Here is a 26684-nt window from a genome sequence, read left to right as displayed (position 1 = left end):
TAGTAGTCATATAGTCCAATGAAGCTTACCAGCTAATCTTAATGTGAATTTAACATTAACACCAATCATGTAATTATAACAGTCCTCCTGAGAAGTCTCTAAATGACAAATAGGTAATATTGTCCATCAAAGGAGAAAAAGTTATTAATCATATTTTTTTTTACAATTTTGTACTCTTATCTGTGACAAATGAAATACAAGTGGCAATATCAACTTCAGATTGGCAAACATACATGTTTCATTCATACAATGGCAATCAAATGATCAAATTATCTGTTACTTAAAACTAGTGTTCACTTAACATTCTTCAATTCAACTTCAAATACTAAGGTGGAGTTAGGTGGAATAACTGGAGGAGAGCCTTTTGCACCATACCTGTTAAAAAAATTATATAAATTAGTCACAAATTAATATTTCTTTTTGTCATGTTTTGTTACTGAAAATTAAAAAAAATACATTATTTAAATTTTGTTGATCATATTGATGATAGGTACAAAACAAATACAAAGTTTATACATATCAGACAGATAGTCTTATAATACATTAGTCTTAGGGACTATAATGGGTTAATAATATATCAAACAAAGGAAAGTATGGTAGATATATAATGTACCATGTATAAGTATGTATGTATATCAACAAGATGTATCTGAAACATTTGCTTTTCTTAAATAATTAAATGTGTTGATTTGTATCTGTACATTGAATTCATAGCCTACATAGTATTGAGCGGTCTTAATGCACCACAATTTCAATGCCACCCACCTACCTGCGACATCTGATATTGATGTCTCGAAAGATATTTTTATTGTTGCAATACTACTTCATTGTTCTTTTCATTTCAAACAAATTATGTTAATTAATTACTGGGTGGAAGAAGCATTTGTAAATATTGTTTAAAGAATATTATATTCGCATATGTAGTTAAGTATACTTACGCCATGCCGGGAGGGCAGATAATCTTCCTTTTGCCTCCGACTTTCATACCAGAAACACCAACATCCCAGCCGCTAATGACCTCTTTTGCGCCAAGACGGAACTTGAATCCAGGTCCCTTGAGGCAGTTGTCAAACATTTTGTTGTTTTGTTTAAGGCGACCTTCATAGTAGACCTATTAAATACAAAAAAATATATTGAAACTACTTATGTGCATTATTATATGAAATCTTATTATATATTATTATATTATTATATTATTTTATAAAATATATAAATTTATATTATATAAAATATATTGAAGCATTATTATATAAAATATATTGAAACTACTTATGTGCATTATTATATTATTATATGAAAGCTATTATTATCACAATAGAATCCATGAAAACAAACTATAAGTCTTGATATTGATTATACATTTGAGGAGTTACAATAAGACACATAATTTAAATGATCATTGTATGAAAACAAACTATAAGTCTTGATATTGATTATACATTTGAGGAGTTACAATAAGACACATAATTTAAATGATCATTGTACTTGTAACATATCTAATAATTTTTTATATAAAAGTTGGAAATGTACTTGTCAATTTATTGTTGAAGCATCTTTATCTTTATACAGACAATGGAACACGGTAGCAGCGAAAACATTATTGACATTATCAATACATTTACTATATTATTTTAAGTATTATTAATTTTATATATTACTGTTTAAGATCAATTTCGAAGTTGTGTCTCTTGAAAATAAAATGACCTAGTTCTCAGTTTAAATACACTATTTTATAATTGTGTTTACAAAATTATGCTTGATGTTGAATAAAAGTCACACTTATTGACTATAGCAACGATTTAGGCCTAAAGTGTGAGGAGAGAGTGAATCAATACTAGCATTTATCAAAGGTTAGACAAATAGTAATACAATTAATGTATAACTAGCTGACCCGGCTGACTTCGTAGTGCCTCAATCGATAAATAAAAAAACGTAACTTTTGTATAATGTTAATGAATCCATCCGACGGGGGACACATCAAAGGAAAAACAAAATTGTTATTTTTATTTAATTCTGAGCATTTTCATATTTGTCTACCTTTTAAACCTTCCCTGGACTTCCACAAATAATTCAAGACCAAAATTAGCCAAATTGGTCCAGCCCTTCTCGAGTTTTAGTGAGACTAACAAACAGCATTTCATTTTTATATATATAGATATAATGAAGTTATGAAATTTCACCTACCATGACAACTTTGCCTGGCTTAGCAACAGGACCATTACCAAGTTTCAGGTCCTCAATTTGTACTCCACCACTGAGAGCTTTCTTCTCCTTTTTTTCAATTGGACCCTCCTCATTTTCTTTTTTAGCTGCAGCCTTTTTCTTTTCAGTTTTTTGTGGTTCTGCTTTCTCTTTCTAAAAATAAAAGAATAAAGATACATTCTATTATTTTATTGAACAGGTAATTGTAGGCTTGAGCTATGTCCGACATAGCAACAGGACAAACATACATTTAGACCAGCACTTAGTGATATTCCTGCTTCTTCTAGTGCCAACCCAAGCAGGGTTCAAGGAATTTGCTGAGTTTATTACCAATTTTCCAGTGGTGAAACATTATTCTAAATTTGTTGTGAAAGAGCATTTTACTTAATGGTGAAGTCATGATCATTAAAAGCCCAACTGTGAAGGTCTACTTAATAAATGCTTTGTAATTTGAATTCCTTGTCCCATATTAAGTCTTACTTAAACTTCCAACTAAAATCAGTATCTTATATTTGGCATTTGGCACTTGATTGTTTTGTAACATGCCAATTTAATAAAATTTGAAATTACTAAATAATAAAATAAACAGAATTTAATGTATTAAATCAAATACCTTGGGTTTGTCAACACCATTCACCTGTCCTTGGGCTTTTTCTTGTTGCTTTTGTTTCTTCTTGAGTCTCCGTTTCTGTGACTTGGTAAGCTTGGAAGTATCAACTTTGGATTCTTCCTTACTTGTATCCAAAGTGGTTTCAGCCTCCTCAGACTCTTCATCTTTATCATCATCATCACCTTCTTCTTCATCAGAATCCTCTTCATCTCTATTAAATTTTTTAAGACATTTAAATTTAGGAATATACTACATGTTTAGTTTTAGTGCATACTCTGAAATGTTTAAATAAAATGTTTTTGGGAACAAGATAATATTTGTACCAATGACTACATGCTTCCTTCTTTATCTTCTATTACTTATGAAGACGCTAGCACTACAGGTGCTGAACAGAATCTGATTAAGTTAGCATATAGGATGTTTATCAGTACTCACTCATCATCACTAGCATCACCAGAAGTATTCATTTTGAATGAGTCATCATTTTCATCTGTGTCAATATCTTCACCATCCAACAATTTCTGAAGTTGATCTTCCTCATCATCATCATCATCATCATCTGAGCTCTCAGCTGCAGCTGTTTTTTTTGCAGTTTTTTTATCTGGCTGCAAGTTTTTGAAATTATATGCATGGAAACAATTAAAAGAGTATACAGATACATAGCACCTGATACAAAATTTTTACTATGGTCTTATCAAAAAGTCACTAACTACTGCAAGCATTGGCAGATTGTCTTTTATTATTAAACAAATCAAAAAGGCAATAACAAAAGTTGTTTTAACCAAAAGCATCACTTGACAACTAGCAGTTCATCAATATGTTATTTGGGCTATTACGTAAACTTTGAAGGGATTAACGAAAATTCATAAGAATATAATTTATTCCGAAGCCACATTTATGACAAAAAGCATAAACAGAAATAATTGTAATGATTTTAAGAAATGTGCTTGTATTTTTTAATGTTTAAAAGGTAAATGTTATATGATAGTACTAAGGAGAGGATATCGTTTCAAATATTTGTTTGTATTATTGTACGGTACCTTGGCTTTCTTGCTGGCAGTAGCATTAGTATTGTTTTCAAGTTTCCTTTTGTTGTTGATAGGTGCTGAAGTTTCTTCCTCTTCTTCTTCAACCTCTTCCTCATCCTCTGACTGCTCATCCTCAAACTCAGGGTCCAAGTATCCAGTTAGATGTACATTGCATTTACCTGATATCATTAAACTATGTTTAATTCACATGTAGTTTATGTCATACTTGAATATCAAAAAGGTAACTTAACCTGTTAACCAAGCAGGGTGTATAAATACATCAAACATAATCAATAAAATGAATATATGAATATGTCCTTAAAATGGGCAGGATGTATAGTTTTACAACAAAGGTATTAATCATCAATACATTTTGAAACATGCCAAAACATGAATTTAATATTCATGAAGGAAATCAGTATCATTTTGCTGTTGAGAATTGTACTGGCACATCTTAGTGAAAGATCTTGCACCCATTATATACTACGTAATTAAAAAGGCAATTCCCCGATAATAGGTTAATCTATCATCTTACTATAAATTTTGTTTAATTTACCATTAGTCAAAAAGGCAATAGAGTCTCCTGTTTTGAAATACAAGTCAAGTGGAACTTGAATGCATTTGTTTTTCTGGAGAGTGCACACGAGAAAGTTCTTTCCATCAACAACAACCATCACTTGACATGGCTCATTATCACCAGTTGATGTGTCCATAGCAGCCTGTGAAATGTGGAACGGCTTCTCCACCACTTGGGTGTACCGTTTGTTGGGTTCCATTATTAATCCTGTAGAATAAAAAAAAGTTAGTACGAAACATTCTTTAAAATATAATCTACAACACCATTTAGTTTTATTTTAAAAGATCTAGAATTAAAGTAGTGATTTTTTGAGTGCTAATCTATTAATTATAAATTAATTTCGATGGGCGATTTTGGATAAGTAAGTAAGGATAAAATTCCTTATTAAAAGTGATTACGACTAAGACATAAACACAACTGAAGAAGGATGGTTACAAAAGTATCACATGTATCGCTAATTAAGACGTATAAGACACGCAACAGATATGAAATAAGAATAACGTAAAGTCAAAGAGACTTGATGGATGTTGTTCCACCTATCTCGTTTTAGTTAATTATCAATTTTATTAAATTTAGCACAAAGAATTCTTAAAGCCAAAATTGACAGCAAAATTGCACTTTAGTAAATGTTTGTGGATATTGAAAACTTTGAAATCAAGTCGAATACCCAGAGAATTTGTTTCGTGCCATGAAACAATGCGGTTCAACACCGGCATACAACACGTGGTTATAACCGGCATTAGGAATACTTACCCCAAAACATGTTGATAGTTAGATCAGATGCGTAAATGACTAGAAACACAAACAAAATTAAGTTGATTCGTTATTTTAATTTTAACCACTTTAGTTTTGTACTCTTGTAAGTAACTCAGCATGTGGGGACTACTCGTGCTCCTGATGAATGAACGCGCGCGGTAAACGACTCTTTTGACACTTTTGACACTATTGTTCTTCTTCTTTTTGATTATGGCAATCAGCTTTTTACAGTCATAGATTATTCTACATGTATTTTATGACTAGCGATAGCATTTTGCCAATGTCATGCTTATTAATTTTTCTCTTTATAAACATGTCATTTATACCATTATAAAAATTATATATTATATAGTATCTACGTAGGTATATGAAAAAATTGTATATATTCTCTAAATGTTGGAGTTTGAATATAAAAGTAATGGCCGGCAGCACTTGACACATGTAAGGTTACAGATTTCGAATATTGGAATTATTTTAAATGTTTAAAACAAATAATTGTCTTCTCGTCAGTGAAGACAATGACTTTTCATCTAGACACGGTCAGAGCAACATCTACGAATTTTATAAAGATAAAATATTATAATGGTGTAACAATGTACAAAGTATTTTCAATATAATTATAATGAAGCAGTGTGTTTTTAAATAGCCTCTCATCAACCTACAGAACCCAATCCCTTCAAATTTAACCATCCAACACTAAAGATTCCGAAATAGCTAGAACAATTTAGATGAAATGATTCTAGGAATCTTTATATTAAGATCGTCGTGGCCTACAGGATAAGTCCGGTGCATTCGTATCTAGCGATGCAACGGTGTTCAAATCCCGTAGGTGGCTACCAATCGGGGGTTCACAATTGACTTCCACAGTGAAGGAATAACATCGTTTAATAAAAATGAAACCGGCAAAAATTATAATTTGCGTAATTACTGGCGGTAGGACCTCTTGTGAGTCCGCACGGGTAGGTACCACTACCTAGCCCGTTTCTGCCGTGAAGCAGTAATGCGTTTCGGTTTGAAGGGTGGGGCAGCCGTTGTAACTATACTGAGACCTTAGAACTTATATCTCAAGGTGGTTGGCGCATTTACGTTGTAGATGTCTATAGGCTCCAGTAACTACCTAACATCAGGTGGGCTGTGAGCGCGTCCACCCATGAAAGCAATAAAAAAAATTTAGCTAAGCGGATGATCTTGTGAAGCCTAGTATCGATCGGATCAAAGTTAAATAAAAAGTCAGCCCGCAAAGTAGGCAGACGGGTTAGTCTAGTGTTGTATAAAAATTAAAAAGAGTATAATCATAGATATATAAAAACACATTTTTTAATACATCAATGAGTATAATGAATGGAAATGGTATCCGGGAAGTAATGATAGGCTGTATTGGCTTGTTTTAACCGTAGTACAAGTGACTAAAAGTACTTCAAAGTGAACTTTGGATAATACATTTACATATTTTATTCACAGTTTTATTGTTTCATAGATTATTTAGAAGTGCAAAAAATTTTTTCCATAGATTATCACCTAGAATGTAAATCCGTAAAACGTGCAACACTGTGTTCTTTCTTCCTTTCGCTTCTCTTTGATTCTGTCAAAAGCAGCGCTGTACAACTTCAGCCATGGTAATTTAATAAATTCGTAATGTAATCCAAAATAATCTTAACAATTGTATTTTCTTACAACTGTTTTAATACGGTGTTCATCAGTTTTCCTAAAATGAATTCTTGCTACCTGTGTAATTTACAGAAAATTTGTTGTAGGGTCGTGTCCGGACTAAAACCGTCAAGAAAGCGGCGAAGATTATTATTGAAAAATACTATACAAGATTAACACTTGATTTTGATACAAATAAAAGAATATGTGAAGAAATCGCTATCATTCCTACCAAGCCTCTTAGGAATAAAATTGCTGGGTGAGTATATTCCTATTAAAAATCTAACATTTAATTTTTGCTTTACACAAACAAATATTAACCCATTCAAATAAATCTAACAATAATTAATGCATACTCGCAACCAAATGAAACAAGTGTGTTATTGAATTCAATGGTCTTTAAATTTTGATTTTAAATGAAAACTTTTAGGTGATGTTTTAGTAGAAAAGTAGTGTAGAAGCGATGCGGGGATTCTGTACTGTATAGATATTACAGATATACACATATTTTCTAAAAAAAATTTAAATTATTAGGAAAACGAATATATTACTATAAAATTTGATTTCAGATAATCTGAATTCAAAAACTTAAACGTGCAATTTACGAAATGTATGCTGACAGTATCCAATCCTTTAAAACTTCTCCTAGGTTTTAAAGTGACAGGTTATTAAAATTATAATTCATAATAAGCTACTGAAGATACAAATGTAATAATTTGGAAAAGCAAAACAAAAATATTAGGTATGTTCATATTAGTCACCTAATTGGTGATTAAATAGAAACATAATTTTGAAGCAAAAAATATCTTAACAATAGTTACTTGGAAATTTTCTGCCAGAAATTTTCATTCTAGTAATTATATTGCCAGATTATCCTTACAATATTGTCCCATACCAACTATTAATAATAGTAATAATCCAGACCTGAACATTATGTAGAATATATTGGCTACGAAATTATTGTGTTATCAAAACAAAAATATATATTATTAAGTTGAAGTTGTCATGTCAATACAATTATCATATACATACATTCATTATACAATTAATTATACAATAATTATAGATTATGTATAAAGTTAGATCACAAATTGGATCAGCACTGCTAGCATTTTTGTAGTAGTATACCCAACACTATTACACAGTTTACAGGGGCTTAAGAGACCATTCAGAAATCGGTAACCTTAATAAACTATTATTATAAAGAAATTGAAAACAATAGAACTAAGCATAAATAAACAAGTAAATTTTGTGATTTTCACATGTTAACATAACTTAATTACTCCAACATAATGAAAGCAATTGGAAGTTTTTTTTATTAATTTGAAGCTCTAAGCTCATTTGGTGTTAAGGGTCACCAGAGCTTAATGATATCACCCACATTAACGTCGCCTTCATCTTCAAATATGAGTTCAAAATCTTTTTTATTCACTTTTCTTACTCTACTACTATCTCTTTTATTTACTTTTCAACGGTTTGGCCAACCTTCAAACCCAAATGCATTACCACTTCATGGCCGAAATGCATTACTGTTTTTCCTTGAGGCTGCACTTTCGTTGTGTCAGCTAATTAAAGTTTTATGTGTGTAAAAAGGTGATAAAAATTTCAAATTCCCTAATAGATATTGAATTTAATCTGAAAATTGGCGTACAGAATGGATTGCAGTCACATTGAATATTATAGTATACCAATAAAATTGTATTTTATTGTTTTAGATTTGCCACACATTTAATGAGGCGTCTCAGACACTCGCAAGTGCGAGGAATCTCTATCAAACTTCAGGAAGAGGAGCGTGAGAGGCGTGACAACTATGTCCCAGAAGTGTCTGCTCTCGAACATGACATCATCGAAGTAGACCCCGACACCAAGGATATGTTGAAGATGCTGGACTTCAACAATATTAATGGCCTGCAACTAACACAGCCAGCTACCCAGGGTGGCTATGGTGGCAGGCGTAATTAATAAATTATAAGAATAAAATTGTCTTGTTTTAATTGAATAACCTGTATAGTATATATGGCTGTGGTCTGTGAAGTGTCAGTTGTCCCTCCCGACTAGGTGCGTCAACACCCCCGCCATTATCACGATGTTCGACCAGCCCATACCGTGGACCCCGAAGGTCAAATATTTAGGCGTCACCCTCGACAAAAGGATGACGTTCCGCCCCCACATCAAGACGGTACGCGACCGTGCCGCCTTCATTCTAGGACGTCTCTACCCGATGATATGTAGAAGTAAAATGTCCCTTGGAAATAAGGTGACACTACAAAACTTACATACGCCCCGTCATGACCTATGCAAGTGTAGTGTTCGCTCACGCGTACTCGCACTCGCATACACTTAAAATCATTCCAAATTATTCAATCCCGTTTTTGCAGGATAGCCGTCGGAGCCCCGTGGTTCGTCAGGAACGTCGACCTCCATGACGACCTGGACTTAGAGTCCATCAGTAAGTATCTTCAGTCGGCGTCGATGCGCCACTTCGATAAAGCGGCACGACACGAGAACCCTCTCATCGTGACCGCCGGTAACTACATTCCCGATCCTGCAGACAGAATGGAAAGCAGTCGACGTCGCCAAAAACACGTCATCTCGGATCCTCCCGATCCACTAACGGTGCTTTTAGGTACCTCAAGCACCGGTAACCGTTCTCGTCGAACCCGTCGCTAGCGACGAAGGGCTCGACGAGTAAATTAACTCTCAGACACGGCCCACTGAGTTTCTCGCCGGATCTTCTCAGTGGGTCGCGTTTCCGATCCGGTGGTAGATTCTGCGAAGCACGGCTCTTGCTAGGGTTCGTGTTAGCAACATCATCAGGTTTGAGCCCCGTGAGCTCACCTACTAAAATTAGGGTTACGCTGACATAGCCCCTAGGGCTATCAGCTTAGGTAGGAAATGTCAGTTGTACAAAGAATAGTCAAGTCAAATACAACGAAATTCCGGCACTTTTGTTGTTTTCAGAATGTTTATTACAATAAACAAGTAATCTCAGCCCCAGTAGTACTAAACGCCATTGATATACCAGAAATATTGAAAGTGGAGACTGTGTTGCAGTAGACTCTGACACTGTCCAGCGGCGACGAGTCGAACGGTCGGTTAGTGCCCATCGACTGCTGAAATTTGTGTCGGAATTAAATATAAATGTGTGGTGTATGTTAAAGTGTATATGTGGGAGTAGCCCATATCAGCTTATTAATTTACCGTATACAGTTAATATAACTTCGAGTAAATAGTGACATTTAGTAGGTACATACCTACCGACCTATCGAGGGGTGAAAGGCTATTTGGTTTAAGCGACATTTCGCTAAATACGCGATAGTTAACTTTGTAATTAAGGGATAAGCAAGGGGTGGGGTCATGGTTGTCATGACCCCCCCTGAGCTGGTTCCAGGACCTAGGTGGACCACATATTGAACAAAATGATTTTAGGACCACGGTTATGGAATTAAATAATCTGCCTCATTCCGGGCGTGATAGTGCTTCTCTGGATGTCTTCAAGAGAAGATGACAATATGTACGTATATGTACAAGTTATTATGTGTTAAGTTTTTCAAGTGTACAATAAAGAATAAATATTTTTAAGTACAGTACTTACTTTCCTAAAATAATAAAATACATATTTTTTACTTGTATCTATTGTTATCAAAATTAAATTATAAGTTCTTGACTTGACCATGACTATGTGACCCCCTCCTGGCACCAAAGCTGGATCCGCCCTTGGGGATAAGATTACTGGTTTCCATGTATCTTGCTTCACGGTCCATTCCGACAGGAGCCCTCTTCTTCGATATAGCGAAGGCGTTCGACAAAGTCTGGCACAACGGTTTGATATACAAACTGTATAACATGGGAGTGCCAGACAGGCTCGTGCACATCATACGAGACTACTTGTCGAACCGTTCGTTCCGATATCGAGTCGAGGGAACGCGTTCCCAGCCCCGTCACGTCACAGCCGGAGTCCCGCAAGGCTCCGCCCTCTCCCCGTTACTATTCAGTTTGTATATCAATGATATACCCCGGTCTCCGGAGACCCATCTGGCGCTCTTCGCCGATGACACCGCCATCTACTACTCGTGTAGGAAGAAGGCGTTGCTTCATCGACGACTTCAGACCGCAGCTACCACCATGGGACAGTGGTTCCGGAAGTGGCGCATCGACATCAACCCCACGAAAAGCACAGCGGTGCTTTTCAAAAGGGGTCGCCCTCCGAACACCACGCTGAGCATCCCTCTCCCGACTAGGCGCGTCAACACCCCCGCCCCCGCCGTTCGCCCAATCACGATGTTCGACCAGCCCATACCGTGGGCCCCGAAGGTCAAATACTTAGGCGTCACCCTCGACAGTAGGATGACATTCCGCCCCCACATTAAGACGGTACGCGACCGTGCCGCCTTCATTCTAGGACGTCTCTACCCGATGATATGTAGGCGAAGTAAAATGTCCCTTAGAAATAAGGTGACACTCTACAAAACTTGCATACGCCCCGTCATGACCTATGCAAGTGTAGTGTTCGCTCACGCGGCCCGCATACACCTAAAAACATTTCAAATTATTCAATCCCGTTTTTGCAGGATAGCCGTCGGAGCCCCGTGGTTCGTCAGGAACGTCGACCTCCATGACGACCTGGACTTAGAGTCCATCAGTAAGTATCTTCAGTCGGCGTCGATGCGCCACTTCGATAAAGCGGCACGACACGAGAACCCTCTCATCGTGACCGCCGGTAACTCCCTCCCTCCCGACTAGGTGCGTCAACACCCCCGCCATTATCACGATGTTCGACCAGCCCATACCGTGGACCCCGAAGGTCAAATATTTAGGCGTCACCCTCGACAAAAGGATGACGTTCCGCCCCCACATCAAGACGGTACGCGACCGTGCCGCCTTCATTCTAGGACGTCTCTACCCGATGATATGTAGAAGTAAAATGTCCCTTGGAAATAAGGTGACACTACAAAACTTGCATACGCCCCGTCATGACCTATGCAAGTGTAGTGTTCGCTCACGCGTACTCGCACTCGCATACACTTAAAATCATTCCAAATTATTCAATCCCGTTTTTGCAGGATAGCCGTCGGAGCCCCGTGGTTCGTCAGGAACGTCGACCTCCATGACGACCTGGACTTAGAGTCCATCAGTAAGTATCTTCAGTCGGCGTCGATGCGCCACTTCGATAAAGCGGCACGACACGAGAACCCTCTCATCGTGACCGCCGGTAACTACATTCCCGATCCTGCAGACAGAATGGAAAGCAGTCGACGTCGCCAAAAACACGTCATCTCGGATCCTCCCGATCCACTAACGGTGCTTTTAGGTACCTCAAGCACCGGTAACCGTTCTCGTCGAACCCGTCGCTAGCGACGAAGGGCTCGACGAGTAAATTAACTCTCAGACACGGCCCACTGAGTTTCTCGCCGGATCTTCTCAGTGGGTCGCGTTTCCGATCCGGTGGTAGATTCTGCGAAGCACGGCTCTTGCTAGGGTTCGTGTTAGCAACATCATCAGGTTTGAGCCCCGTGAGCTCACCTACTAAAATTAGGGTTACGCTGACATAGCCCCTAGGGCTATCAGCTTAGGTAGGAAATGTCAGTTGTACAAAGAATAGTCAAGTCAAATACAACGAAATTCCGGCACTTTTGTTGTTTTCAGAATGTTTATTACAATAAACAAGTAATCTCAGCCCCAGTAGTACTAAACGCCATTGATATACCAGAAATATTGAAAGTGGAGACTGTGTTGCAGTAGACTCTGACACTGTCCAGCGGCGACGAGTCGAACGGTCGGTTAGTGCCCATCGACTGCTGAAATTTGTGTCGGAATTAAATATAAATGTGTGGTGTATGTTAAAGTGTATATGTGGGAGTAGCCCATATCAGCTTATTAATTTACCGTATACAGTTAATATAACTTCGAGTAAATAGTGACATTTAGTAGGTACATACCTACCGACCTATCGAGGGGTGAAAGGCTATTTGGTTTAAGCGACATTTCGCTAAATACGCGATAGTTAACTTTGTAATTAAGGGATAAGCAAGGGGTGGGGTCATGGTTGTCATGACCCCCCCTGAGCTGGTTCCAGGACCTAGGTGGACCACATATTGAACAAAATGATTTTAGGACCACGGTTATGGAATTAAATAATCTGCCTCATTCCGGGCGTGATAGTGCTTCTCTGGATGTCTTCAAGAGAAGATGACAATATGTACGTATATGTACAAGTTATTATGTGTTAAGTTTTTCAAGTGTACAATAAAGAATAAATATTTTTAAGTACAGTACTTACTTTCCTAAAATAATAAAATACATATTTTTTACTTGTATCTATTGTTATCAAAATTAAATTATAAGTTCTTGACTTGACCATGACTATGTGACCCCCTCCTGGCACCAAAGCTGGATCCGCCCTTGGGGATAAGATTACTGGTTTCCATGTATCTTGCTTCACGGTCCATTCCGACAGGAGCCCTCTTCTTCGATATAGCGAAGGCGTTCGACAAAGTCTGGCACAACGGTTTGATATACAAACTGTATAACATGGGAGTGCCAGACAGGCTCGTGCACATCATACGAGACTACTTGTCGAACCGTTCGTTCCGATATCGAGTCGAGGGAACGCGTTCCCAGCCCCGTCACGTCACAGCCGGAGTCCCGCAAGGCTCCGCCCTCTCCCCGTTACTATTCAGTTTGTATATCAATGATATACCCCGGTCTCCGGAGACCCATCTGGCGCTCTTCGCCGATGACACCGCCATCTACTACTCGTGTAGGAAGAAGGCGTTGCTTCATCGACGACTTCAGACCGCAGCTACCACCATGGGACAGTGGTTCCGGAAGTGGCGCATCGACATCAACCCCACGAAAAGCACAGCGGTGCTTTTCAAAAGGGGTCGCCCTCCGAACACCACGCTGAGCATCCCTCTCCCGACTAGGCGCGTCAACACCCCCGCCCCCGCCGTTCGCCCAATCACGATGTTCGACCAGCCCATACCGTGGGCCCCGAAGGTCAAATACTTAGGCGTCACCCTCGACAGTAGGATGACATTCCGCCCCCACATTAAGACGGTACGCGACCGTGCCGCCTTCATTCTAGGACGTCTCTACCCGATGATATGTAGGCGAAGTAAAATGTCCCTTAGAAATAAGGTGACACTCTACAAAACTTGCATACGCCCCGTCATGACCTATGCAAGTGTAGTGTTCGCTCACGCGGCCCGCATACACCTAAAAACATTTCAAATTATTCAATCCCGTTTTTGCAGGATAGCCGTCGGAGCCCCGTGGTTCGTCAGGAACGTCGACCTCCATGACGACCTGGACTTAGAGTCCATCAGTAAGTATCTACAGTCGGCGTCCATGCGCCACTTCGATAAAGCGGCACGACACGAGAACCCTCTCATCGTGGCCGCCGGTAACTACATTCCCGATCCTGCGGACAGAATGGAAAGCAGTCGACGTCGCCCAAAACACGTCATCTCGGATCCTCCCGATCCACTAACGGTGCTTTTAGGTACTTCAAGCACCGGTCACCGTTCTCGTCGAACCCGTCGCTTGCGACGAAGGGCTCGACGAGTAAATTAACTCTCAGACACAGCCCACTGAGTTTCTCGCCGGATCTTCTCAGTGGGTCGCGTTTCCGATCCGGTGGTAGATTCTGCGAAGCACGACTCTTGCTAGGGTTCGTGTTAGCAACATCGTCAGGTTTGAGCCCCGTGAGCTCACCTACTAAAGTTAGGGTTACGCTGAAATAGCCGCTAGGGCTATCAGCTTAGGTAGGAAAAAAAAAAAAAAAAAAAAAGCTTCACGGTCATCGTTAGGGTTAATTTAGTCGTCGAGCCCTTCGTCGCAAGCGACGCGACGGGTTCGACGAGTAAATTAACCCTCAGACACAGCCCACTGAGTTTCTCGCCGGATCTTCTCAGTGGGTCGCGTTTCCGATCCGGTGGTAGATTCTGCGAAGCACGGCTCTTGCTAGGGTTTGTGTTAGCAACGTCGTCAGGTTTGAGCCCCATGAGCTCACCTACTAGTTAAGGTTACGCTGAAATAGCTTAGATAGGAAAAAAAAAGATATCTTGCTTTGCAGGGAAGGAGGTTTTGAATTTCGGATTTCTAGCTTGTTGCGAGATCCTAGCTACAGTAATGCTTATAATAATTACAGTAATATTAAAGTCTCGTTTCTTCCAAATTAAATCCAGAATTTACAGAGTACTTTTTGATAGAAGATAGGGAAATAGCCTTCTGCAACACTACACTGCAAATTAATGTCAAAATGTCAAACATAACGTTCCCACAGATTATACAATACTGTACAACATAGGCACCTATAAGAAGACGGAACTCCTTGTATTCTTCCTTGAATGTAGCTAATAATTACATCGTGATTAAATACTTATATTTCACTTAATTTTTCTGTACTATGAAGAATGGAATGCGAACATTTGTTAGATAACGTCAAATTGGAACAAATCAAAGTCGAGGACACAAAAATCACAAAGAACTTCAGTTGTTCAGGTAAAGTTATCTGAAATGCGAAATTTAATCGTTTTAAAGGATACGGTGTATTATAGTAGTTCATCAGATAAAGTTAATGTTATTAATCATGGAAAAGGGGAAGTTAGTTTAAAAAAATCAATAGCGTTTAACATATTGTATTAATCAGCTGTTCGTCGGTAAAGGGAGGGGGGCGCGGCATGGCTGACCGTGACTGACTATTGACTAATTATGACAACTATATAATAAGAATAATTAAGAATTAAAAAAAAGCCTTCCAACAACTGACGCTACCATACCGCTAACAATTCAGCAGTCTTTAGGCTTAAAATTTATGGCTTTAATAAATTTCTAAGTACAGTAACTAAGTAAATTGCACAGTATAGATATATTTATGTAGTAGATTACTAATTTGTTTTATTCTCTTAATAAATAAATCAAGGTTACCCCCATTTTTTCTAATTTGATTCAAAAATAAGTTAATGTACTTATTAAAACACCTTATGAACACTGTTTAAATTAGTCTCAATTTTTTTTCAAAACCTGTACATTTAAAATCATGTAAATGTACAAATTAAAAGAATACATATTAAATAATTTATGGTAGTGAGGCGTTTTGTGAGTCTGCATACTTATGATATGGTTATTAGAGTTGTGGTTCTGCCTATGTCAGTCATGAAACAGTAATGCATTCCAGTTTCCTGCCAGCAATATATTGTAACCTACACCTTAAGTTCTCAATGTTTGTGATGGAACTCACTATGTCTATAGGCTTAGTTACCTATTAACACAAGGTGGGCTATGAGTTTGTTCAATATGATGAAGTACAATAAACAAATCCAAAAATCAAATTATCCCTTAAAAGCTCTTAATCTTAATTTATATGTACTGAGTTGCAATAGTAATCGTATTTATAAAATGTAAACCACAGTGTAAATAACAGCAAATACAAATATTATTTCACTATCCAAAATTTTTATTGAACAAACTGATATCTAAAGTTCATAGCGAAAACTAAAAATATAAACACATCTAATTAATTTGTTTTGAATTTTTGGACTGTAATAAAATTTAAGAATAAGAAAAGATATTTATATTTTAGAATGTTCAGTACCAGAACAGAACTGGCTTTGCCTACATTGTGGTGTGGTGAACTGTGGTCGTTATGTAAATGGCCATGCGAAGAACCATGCTGACACACTCGGACACCAGCTTTGCATTAGCTGTGATGCTTATTCTGTATATTGGTATGTATATCGAACTAATTCTGATTAAATAATAATATAGGTCTTAAAAAACCAATTATTTTAGATAGTGTAAGGGCTTATTTACATTGTACCACATATTCAGTATTATGACAGTGTGTAACGTACAGTCGGTAGTGCTGGTCGTTCTTGCTGTGCGCAATAAATCATTAGCTGCCAAACTACTTTAATTTCTACACACTCCTTAATGCGTGACTGCAACACAATAACACATCACCTAAAATAGCAATAAACCAAAATTCTGTTATATAATAACCAAAATTCTGTTATATAATAACCAAAATTCTGTTATTAACACAATCCATCCAAGTTTCCTCCTTTATTGAGGACATGTGAGAGATGTGTGAGTGAATATGTGACGTATGATAAGCCTGAGTGAAAAAGAAGATATAATGTGCCAACCCCACATAATCAAATATTACCAAGAAGAAAAATGATTCCAACATGAGAATATTATGCTATTAGATTACTATTATCTATCATGAATAAAATGCTAAATGCAATAAATATACTAATAATGAGCTAATAAAGCTTTGATAATTCATTGTGAATACACTTTTTGTAAAATTTACATTGGCGGACTTAATGCCTAAGGCATTCTCTACCAGTCAACCAAAGGCAGTGCAGAGTGAATAGTGGTAGGTGCAATGAAATTTATGTTAATTTACAAATACATACACACAAAAAAAAAGTAAATACATACATATATACACAATCACATATATATACATACATACACAAATAAATACATATTTAATGTATACGTATTTAATGTAAAGTATTAAAAGTATGTGTTGTTAAGTAGGTCTGCCAAGGAAATGGGAGTGCAAATTGGTATTACAAGGTTGTGAGATTATTGAAAGAATGCATGACTAAGCTATGTAATTAATGTTTTAACTTTACCTATTATTTTGTTTTAGTTACAAATGTGATGATTACATTATAAATGATACTGAGAACAATATAGATAAAATAAGGCAATGTATTATACGGATTAGGCAACAAAATGATGAAAAACAAAACAGTAGAGAAAAGCAGGAAGATAGCAGACAAGATGAAGATGACTGTGATGCCAATATACCTGGTTTGGTCACTGCTCCAGATGATATAGTGCTCAATGTTATTGAAGGAGATATAGCAGTGCAACCAACAAGCTCTTCTTTAGATCCTCACAGTACAGAAATTGAAAACTGTGATAGTAAACTTGATAAATGTATTAAGGTAATTTTTTAAATCTAAATATTAATATAGATATATGACGGAGAGGCTGGTAAAATGATGACGTCGTCATCTATCATACCATTCTCTTGATCATTATCATTCCATAGTTCCCATCCATTCCAAGTTAATTAAGGTTCACTTTTCCAATGAACTCCATTTATTACATTCCAAGTGTACAGCGATCACAACAGACAGCTCTGCCTCTTTCGGCTGCTTGAGTCGGGAATGTTTTGTGCGACAATAGTCACTCATATTTATAGTAGAACAGTGGCTTAGTCATGAATTCTCTTGAACACCGTCTTAAACTGTTGATGACATATGTAACATTAAGGAAACAACTTTATTTTCTAAGCCATTGATTTACATATAGTACTACTCATATATCTTGTTTTAGGGGACTGAAGAATCTATACGAAGTCTTAGACCAAGATCGAGGAAGAGAACTCATTCCGAGGACAGTAGCTCAACTGAAAACTCATTACAGATAAACAGAAAAGATAAAAAACGATCGCCTTCTAATGGAAAGCTTCAGAGAGAAAAAAAAGTTGTAGGATTAAAGAATTTAGGCAACACATGTTTCATGAATGCAGTTCTTCAGAGTCTGAACAATATACAAGAATTTAGTTGTTATTTCAATCAATTACCTTCTTTGGAGATGAAGGCAAATGGCAGGAAGGTGTATCATTCAAGGAGTTATACACGACAGGAGATGAATGATGTTGTAATGGCTGAAGAACTCCGTAAGGTGAGATAATTTTTTAGCTGCTGAGTGAATGTGAATGCTCAAATTTCCACCAAAACAGTGTGACATTGATTTTATAGTACATAATTTAAAAATGTATATATATAGTGTAAATTGTTAGTAAATATATATAGATAAAAAACTAAAAAAAAACCTTAACAGTGAAGTCAGTGTTATTTGTTCTGGTAACTAACGTCAATATTTTTATAAAAACATTTATAGTATTTACGTATGATTTCACACAGAACAAACTAATAGTATCTTTAGTTCTGGCAGTTTATTTGACTTGGGTTTTCATTTTTACGGTAAGAGAATCCCCTAATATGACATTAGATCCTCTTCCTTGATATGACAGTAAAAATGTGAGATTAAACTGTAACTAAATTGTAAAAAAAACTTTTAATTATGATTCATAATAATCTAAGAAAATACTATACTATAAGGATGCTTATAATAATGGCAGACTTATATCATTAATGGAGAATCAAATAAAAACATTTCAATCCTTTCTTACAGGTGTTGATAAATCTCAATACTGGTGGTTGCGGTTCGAAAGGTGCTATTTCACCGGAGTGCTTGTTCCTTGTGATTTGGAAGGTGGTACCGAGGTTTAGGGGCTATCAGCAGCAGGACGCACATGAGTTTCTCAGATACATGCTAGACAGGTGATAAAAAAAAGATCAGAGGAAATAATCCTATTCTTTTAAAAAATATATTAACATTTAGCACTCCTTCTCTATATTCTCTTTAAGTCTGGGAAATTTCATACTCCTCCGTCCGTGCCATTTTCGTAAAAAAGTTTTTGTTTCACATATCAATATACAGATTACACACGGAGCTGTTGCAACTGCTGCCCCCCGAGAAGCCGGAGCCCGGGTTCGTGGCGCGGCCTCCGTCGGCGTCCATCGTCACCGCTGTGTTCGGGGGAACATTGCAGAGCGAGGTATTAGTAGTTCTCTTCGTTTCGCATATCGTCACCGTCAAACCAAAATCTGCTATGTGCGAAAACTCTATTTTGAATTAACGAGTAAAAGTTAACACAAATTTATATGCAGCTGGAACAGCGCCCCTAGCGGCAAACGTAGGCAAACGTTCTAACTCCATACAAATTTAAGTTAACTTTTAAGCTACCGAGAACTTTAGAGTAAAAAAATGTTCGTATAAAATTTTATTTAAGAAGTGAATCTTTAAGAACTATATCAAATGAAAGCTATAGATAAATATTAAAGCTATAGACGCATACCAGTTTTTTTTTTTATATACGGTAGATAGGGCTGTAAATTATATGAAAAGGTCAGAAAGTAAAAATCTCTAAAAATGCACATAGCAGATTTTGGTTTGACCACGACGATATACTACATTCCATTTTGCTTTTTTTATAAGTATATTAGGCACACAATTCACATTTTAAGCTTTTAAAAAAATATATGATACACAACAATTTGCTTATACGGGGAATTCAATTTCCCCAGGTTTTTTTTTAATGTGTTAGGCACATAATTCACATATAAAATGTGGGCTTAAAAAAAAGTTACACAATAAAGAACATAAAGAACAACAATTAAAGAATCTGGCTTGTAACATATGCCACGTGCGCACGACTAATCAAGATAATTGTGCTAAGTACACAAGACTATAGGATGAAATATGATAACGAAAACTAATGTAACTTATAATGTTATGAGAGTAATTCTCCTCACAATAAACATAAAACAATTACACGACTTTATCTACTATTAACATGGAGGATGTCTTGAACATTATAAAAAAAATTATACTCTGGTTCTCCGAGTACCCAGTTTCTTCATATCCAAAACATATAAGAAAAATATTTTAAATGTGAAAGTGTGTTTGTTTGTCCTGCTTTCACATTCAAACGAAGCAACGGATGTCTTTTTTTTAATCTCAGTTTTAATTCGGAAACTTAAATTTTTCTCCCAAAAAAACATATCATTCTCACGGGAAACTACACTGACACATTTCCTTGAAAACGCAGGCGAAGTCGCGGGTAACTGTAATAAGCTAGATTACTGTATTTTTACAATAAAATTGAGGTGTTGTTCGTTGACATATTTTCAATATTGTGCTGAATACAATGAATGTAAAATGTACTACTACAAGTAATGAAGATAAAAATGTATGATAACAATTGCGTTTTCAGGTTCGTTGCTTGGCGTGCGGCACGGAAAGCAAGAAGTACGACCCTTTCTTAGATCTCTCACTGGAATTACCAGAAGTCGGAAGAAATGATACGCCCGTCGCTCTTTCGGATTGTCTCGCCAGCTTTGTACAGGTAGGGTTCTGTAATATCATTAAAATTGACCAACATTCATTCTTCATTCTTACTGGTGGTAGGACCTCTTGTGAGTCCGCGCGGGTAGGTACCACGACCCCGCCTATTTCTGAACAGTAATGCGTTTCGGTTTGAAGGGCGGGGCAGTCGTTGTAACTATATTGAGACCTTAGAACTTATATTTCAAGGTGGGTGGTGCATTTACGTTGTACATGTCTATGGGCTCCAGTAACCACTTAACACCAGGTGAGCTGTGAGCTCATCCAACCATGTAAGCAAAAAAAACATTTACTCATATATAATATAACCATCAGTTATAAGCAGATGTGCTGTAAGAGGTGTTCATTTGAGTCCTTCGCTCACTGAACGAGCAGTTCTTCCTCAATGGATTATTTAAGGCTTTGAGTGATCACTGGAGTCCACTGGAGCTCGTGGAATGTTTTGGAACGAAGTTCCTTATGGGACGATGCGGAGGGGTACCCTAATCTGGAAAAAACGTCCGTAACGTAAAATTTATATTAGTAATGCACACAATGTACGACTTAACTTTGTAAAAACGTACAAAAAATAACATTTTTTTATCATTCATTGATCACGATCTCAAATCGTTCGTTTGCGCAATACACTAACTCTTATGCAAACAACCGTGAATGAAGTGTACCACAATAAGTTCGCACGTTACCGAATGACCGTGGGTTGTTGCGAAACCTCCAGTTTTATTTTCTTTATATCTCGAATAGAACTTAAAATTAATATTTTTATAATAAGGAACTTCGTTCCTATCCGGTGTCCCACGACACCACACATCTTTTTTTTAGAATAATGACTAAAAGGCGACATTTGTTTAATGTGAATGTTTCATACTGTGAAGGTCGAGGAGTTGGCCGACACGGAGCGTTACTTCTGCAGCAGCTGCAAATGTAAGCAGAAGTCCACTAAGCAGTTCTGGATTCGGAGGTTGCCGAACGTTTTGTGTCTACATTTGAAAAGGTTTCGGTGGCACAATTATTTCAGGTAAAATATTGAATTTTTTTATTCTTATTTTTTCATTAAAAAAAAATCAGTGGCGAGCAATTGGAGATGCCTATGTCCAGCAGTGGACTGCTATAGGCTGATGATGGTGATGATGATATTTTTAGTTATTATATGGTTGGACGAGCTCATAGTCCACCTGGTGTTAAGTGGTTACTGGAGCCCATAGACATCTACAATATAAATGCGCCACCTACCTTGAGATACAAGTTCTAAGGTCTCATATAGTTACAACGGCTGCCTCACCCTTTAAACCGAAACGCATTACTGCTTTACTGCAGAAATGGGCGGGGTGGTGGTACCCACCCGTGCGGACTCATAAGAGGTCCTACCACCAGTATTTGTATGGAATGGGATCGTTCGCCTACGTTTGCCGCTAGGGGCGCTGTTCCAACTGCATACAAAATTGGGTTAACTTTTACGCTATCGAGAACGTTCATAAAGCACACGGGTATCGTAAATACGCCTTATCTTTTTGTCGCGTTTGTTTTAACGGAACATTGTTTTGTTCAGGACCAAGGTGGACACTTCGATCTCGTTCCCGCTGCGCGCGCTGGACGTGTCCCGCTTCGTGCGCGACGTGCGGCGCGCCGAGCACGACGCGCTGCTGTACGACCTCGCCGCCGTCATCGTGCACCACGGCTCCGGGTACCGTACCCAATGCGGAATTTACATTACGAATTTATTGTCTTGCATGCTTGCAAACTCAGTTTCACGAAAGTACTTTCGACATATGCGAAGGTAATTTCGTAAAAAAAAATAGTGTCGCGAAATCCACAGTAGCGCAGTAACCATGGCGCCATCAGCATCAAAGCTATATTTTGTGATATTCAATGTAGCTAAAGAAATGCTTATATACCTAAATACTTTAGACTTTAGAACTCATATCTCAAGGTGGGTGGTGGAATTTACGTTGTAGATTGTCTATGGGCTCTGAAAACTGCTTAACACCAGGTGGGCTGTGAGGTCGTCCACCAATCTACCTCGTGTCTCGAGTTGACGCGAGGTGGGCCATGAGCATGTTCACCCAATTAATAATAAAAATTAATAACGTCCCTATGCACATCCCCCAGGGCCGGGTCTGGTCACTACACCGCGTTCGCTATAAACGAGGAGCAGTGGTTCCACTTCAACGACCACACGGTGCGCGCCGCGGACTCGCACGCCGTCGCCAGCTGCAAGCCCTACATACTCTTCTACATCCGCAGGGAACTGTCGCTGTGACACCGATACCGACCTCAATACTCACAATTTTGACCCTCGTACACTCAGATTAGTCTGTAATGGTGTAATCAAGAAGGGTGTAATTAAAATCGGGACCTGAGATACAAATGGCTGACTCTAAGTGAATGGAGTGACAGAGAAGGGACAAGACAAAAAAAAGTTTGGGAATCTATGTTCAAAGGTCATTGCCCCTGTAATAATTAAGATTGTAAAAACACTGTATGATACAAGTGTTGCCAACTTTTATTTTTTACAGCGCGCTCAAAGATCGTTACAAGTAGCTTAAAATATATAAAATAAAATGGCTGTTAGGTATGTATGTATGCTCCCGTGTCCTGTGTGCAAGTATCTTGGGCTCTGTCCTTTTGACTTTTATTATAATATATACATGGAAGGCTCCATGAAGCTCGCTGTTGTTAAAATCTACTGAATTGTGAATATGCATTATTCTATGCCTATATATCGACTAGTATTTTTTTTTAAAAACCTCATTCTCAAAACACGTTTATAAATTTTATAAAATCGTAATTCTCATCACGCATTCGTTTTTGGGAGTGATTTTTGCAAATGAGTATCCGAAATAATTTTTTGTAACGTAATAAAATATTTTTAGTCTAAACAATAAATTATGTCAGCCTTTTTTTAACAAGATGTTTTCTACTTTTTTATTAATTCGCAATAGGTCAAAATAAGTTTCGTGTTTCTTATTTCATCGCAAATGAGGTTGTGTTTTCGATTGTGAATTCAAATTTGGAATGTGTGATTCGCCACAACGTTGACTAGCCACCAACGACTATGATGTTTTTTTTTAACAAACAAACAAGCAAAAACATCCGTCAAACTTTAGATCCTATGATTAAAGTAAACTTATGATCTAATTAATTAAGAATGTAATATTTAAAAGGCTATTATTGTGTATAATTATGACAGTTATTATGAGATAACGTAATGTGATGGGACAGTTTAATCTGCCCGCCTGGTTTTATTTACAGCTTTTTTTTCTTCGTAATAATAAATCATGAACTGTTATTTTTGTGATTTCTACACAGTATATGTACATCTCGTATTTTAACAGATTGAAATTTTTAATGAATCCTTTACGATATTTCTACATAGTAAAACAGAGTCGCTTTCTCCGCGCTTTCTTTCTTAATCTCGCCACCGATTTTGATGTTGTTTTCACCAATCGATAAACGAAGAAGTTTTATTTAAACAATACGTCAATATTTTGGCACATCACGCTTGACTATAATGGCGGTGTTATGAAAAAAAAGTTATTTTTCGCGTGTTTACTTGGCTCACGCTGGCCAAATCGAGAAGGCTAGTTTTAAATAAACGATAACATTTTCAGTTCGAAAATAAGGTCGATTTATCCAAGAGTGTTCAAACAATAATAAACGTTGCGTAACACCGGTGCGTGTTTCGTTATGGGATATATATTATATTTTGTTGCCGAAAACAAAGGTCTGTTTGTTTTTAAGACGTACTTTTCTGCACCCTTTGCCTACACCAGCGGTCGGGGAAGTTTTTTAATTATTACCCCAAAATATTTTTGAATAATATTGAAGAACAAAAAAAAACGAAATCGCTTCTTTTTAGTATCTTTCATATTGTAGCCCCCATGATAATTTTGAAAAGAAAACAATAACAAAAAATTTAACGATTCTAAAGAAGTTTCACTTCAATATATACTTTTTACTCACAAAAGTTTCATTTTTACCCCCCAAAATTTCATTTCAAAAAGTCGTTGACCTCTGCTTGTTTTTCACCTGAACTTTAATAAGATCCTAGTGAGATTTTTTATCTAAATAATAAAACACGAATGCTGTCAATATCGACGGCGCATATTTTGAATTATTTAGATATAATGGTGTATTTTTATAACAGCTGTCGACTGCATAGCGTTGTATATTGGCATCACACGGTACCGCTTCGAAGACATGTTTATGCATATCGACGCTTGAAAGTCTCGAATATATTAAGTGTATAATCTATGCTTGAAAGGCAAACGTGACTAAGCGACAATGCGTGAACTTTACAGTAGACTAATTTGAAGTTGAAATACCTGAAAAAAATTATATTTTAACGAATCTAGCTGTAGAATTGAAATGATTTTAATAGACCTAGAATTTTTTTTTTGCGCATCGAATATGGTTATTGCCTATCATTTATGTACAAAGCAGTTATTGTCGCTTAGTCAAGTTTGCCTTTCAAGCGTCGTTATGCAAGCTTCCCTTTCATTAGTAACATTAATAATTTAATATATTTTGAAGTTCCTTACGAATCGGACATTAAATGACGTATTAATCGCGCGTTTATTAAATACTTTTGCTGTTTCACATCTAGACAAATTTTAATTGCGTTATTAAACTGTGCAAGGATTATAATCGCATATTATGTTGAGATTCTTTAAATTAGCCAAAAAGGTTTTCAATACAAACTCTTTCGAATTTGGTGAACCAATCTAAATGCTTATTAAAAATATAATATCCTACGAATACTGTTAATGCGACCGTCTGCGTGGATGGTTGGATATTTCACTGAAAAAATACTTACGGATTTTGATGAACTGTCACGATGTATTAACTGATTAAGACTTAGGCTATATAAAATAGTACGATCAAAGTATGGTAGGTGGCGCGCGAGTAGTTAGAATTTAAAGTTTATCGGACAATAATAGTCACAGCGGAGCGTAACCTTGTCTTGCGTAATATAATCATGAAGTCGTACCTCATTAATTTTCGAATAGATTTCGTTTAAAATAATGTACAAATCAAACATTGTTCGCAGATTTTGTTAATTAATAGCAAAATACAAAAGCTTTAAGCAGGCAAAGTTAAAATAATGTTTAAAAAAAATATATTTCACGTGTTTTACAGAAAAAAGTACTTTAATATAAATGAAGGCACAAATTTTCTGTACAGATTAAGGTCTAATGCAGTATGGAACCGAAATTTAGTACCTAGGTAGCACAGGATTTCATACGAGCCTCTCTGATCTACAAAAGAAAAACAAAAACCAACATATACTTTTTAAATATCATAATAAGATACTTAAGCTTACATACTGATATACTTATATACGCGAGTTATAACACTTAAAAAAGTTAGTTACATCTTACGAGTATAAATGATGAATTGATAAAAATGCCTTAGATTCAAAACTATCTACACGCCAAACAAACTTCAAGACGTTGACAGTTGACATTAAATTCTACTTTTTAGATAGGCTATTACTGCAAGACGGTTTCGTAGTCGCTTTGCTGGTCGTGGATTTAACAATAATTTAGGTATACCTCGTGTTTTGTTTCTCAATTGGACTTACTTTTTAAGATTCGAATTCTTAATTACGCCTCTTACATTCCCATTGGTTTTTTCTTAACGCGAAAATGTATTACGCAAAGAGAAAACGAGAATTGTGTGTTGAAATGTTACGGTGAACCTTGTGTAAATAAAATCGGTTTTTTGTTTCGTGATTGTAGTCTATATCAAAACCGAAGTAACTTTATAGAAAAAAAAAATACAGATTAGTTTTGTATAAGCAACATCGATTACCGGAATTTAGTGTTGAATTTAATAAATTCGCCAAAATAAAATAAAAATG

The 26684-nt window shown here is 36.7% G+C and overlaps 3 protein-coding genes across 3 annotated transcripts; 2 read left to right on the top strand and 1 right to left on the bottom strand.

Annotated features, from left to right (window-relative positions):
* Positions 1 to 293: 293 nt before the first annotated feature.
* Fkbp45 (45 kDa immunophilin FKBP45) lies at positions 294 to 5196 on the bottom strand. The gene is made up of 8 exons (NM_001043891.1): positions 5171 to 5196; positions 4397 to 4624; positions 3853 to 4019; positions 3248 to 3417; positions 2816 to 3023; positions 2185 to 2355; positions 939 to 1111; positions 294 to 375 (listed from the first exon to the last, which is right to left on the bottom strand). The coding sequence occupies exons 1-8, from the start codon at positions 5178 to 5180 to the stop codon at positions 294 to 296; spliced, it is 1209 nt and encodes a 402-aa protein (NP_001037356.1). The 5' UTR covers positions 5181 to 5196.
* Positions 5197 to 6756: 1560 nt separating this feature from the next.
* RpS17 (ribosomal protein S17) lies at positions 6757 to 8800 on the top strand. Its single transcript, NM_001043802.1, has 3 exons — positions 6757 to 6789; positions 6928 to 7079; positions 8536 to 8800. Exons 1-3 carry the CDS (start codon positions 6787 to 6789, stop codon positions 8780 to 8782), a joined length of 402 nt encoding a protein of 133 aa, NP_001037267.1. The 5' UTR covers positions 6757 to 6786; the 3' UTR covers positions 8783 to 8800.
* A 6288-nt stretch (positions 8801 to 15088) lies between these two features.
* Positions 15089 to 26682, top strand: LOC101742552 (ubiquitin carboxyl-terminal hydrolase 3). Its single transcript, XM_004929549.5, has 10 exons — positions 15089 to 15325; positions 16407 to 16551; positions 17490 to 17790; positions 18185 to 18535; positions 19049 to 19197; positions 19358 to 19475; positions 20694 to 20825; positions 21697 to 21839; positions 22371 to 22505; positions 22931 to 26682. The coding sequence occupies exons 1-10, from the start codon at positions 15238 to 15240 to the stop codon at positions 23079 to 23081; spliced, it is 1713 nt and encodes a 570-aa protein (XP_004929606.1). The 5' UTR covers positions 15089 to 15237; the 3' UTR covers positions 23082 to 26682.
* Positions 26683 to 26684: the final 2 nt, after the last annotated feature.

Source organism: Bombyx mori, chromosome 21, assembly GCF_030269925.1.
Source record: "Bombyx mori chromosome 21, ASM3026992v2".
Lineage (NCBI taxonomy): Eukaryota > Metazoa > Arthropoda > Insecta > Lepidoptera > Bombycidae > Bombyx > Bombyx mori.
The sequence above is the reverse complement of the archived record's forward strand: the minus strand, read 5'-3'. Positions and strand labels throughout refer to the sequence as shown.

Bases quoted from the DNA above. Each gene is read 5' to 3' on its own strand.
- Fkbp45 (NM_001043891.1), bottom strand. The intron at 4,020-4,396 runs GTAAATTAAACA...TAATGATATCAG, and splicing joins TATTGCCTTTTTGACTAATG to GTAAATGCAATGTACATCTA. The intron at 376-938 runs GTAAGTATACTT...TTTTTTTAACAG, and splicing joins ATCTGCCCTCCCGGCATGGC to GTATGGTGCAAAAGGCTCTC.
- RpS17 (NM_001043802.1), top strand. The intron at 7,080-8,535 runs GTGAGTATATTC...TTATTGTTTTAG, and splicing joins CTTAGGAATAAAATTGCTGG to ATTTGCCACACATTTAATGA.
- LOC101742552 (XM_004929549.5), top strand. From the start codon at position 15,238: ATGGAATGCGAACATTTGTTAGATAACGTCAAATTGGAACAAATCAAA. The intron at 16,552-17,489 runs GTATGTATATCG...ATTTTGTTTTAG, and splicing joins GATGCTTATTCTGTATATTG to TTACAAATGTGATGATTACA. The intron at 19,476-20,693 runs GTATTAGTAGTT...TTGCGTTTTCAG, and splicing joins GGGGAACATTGCAGAGCGAG to GTTCGTTGCTTGGCGTGCGG.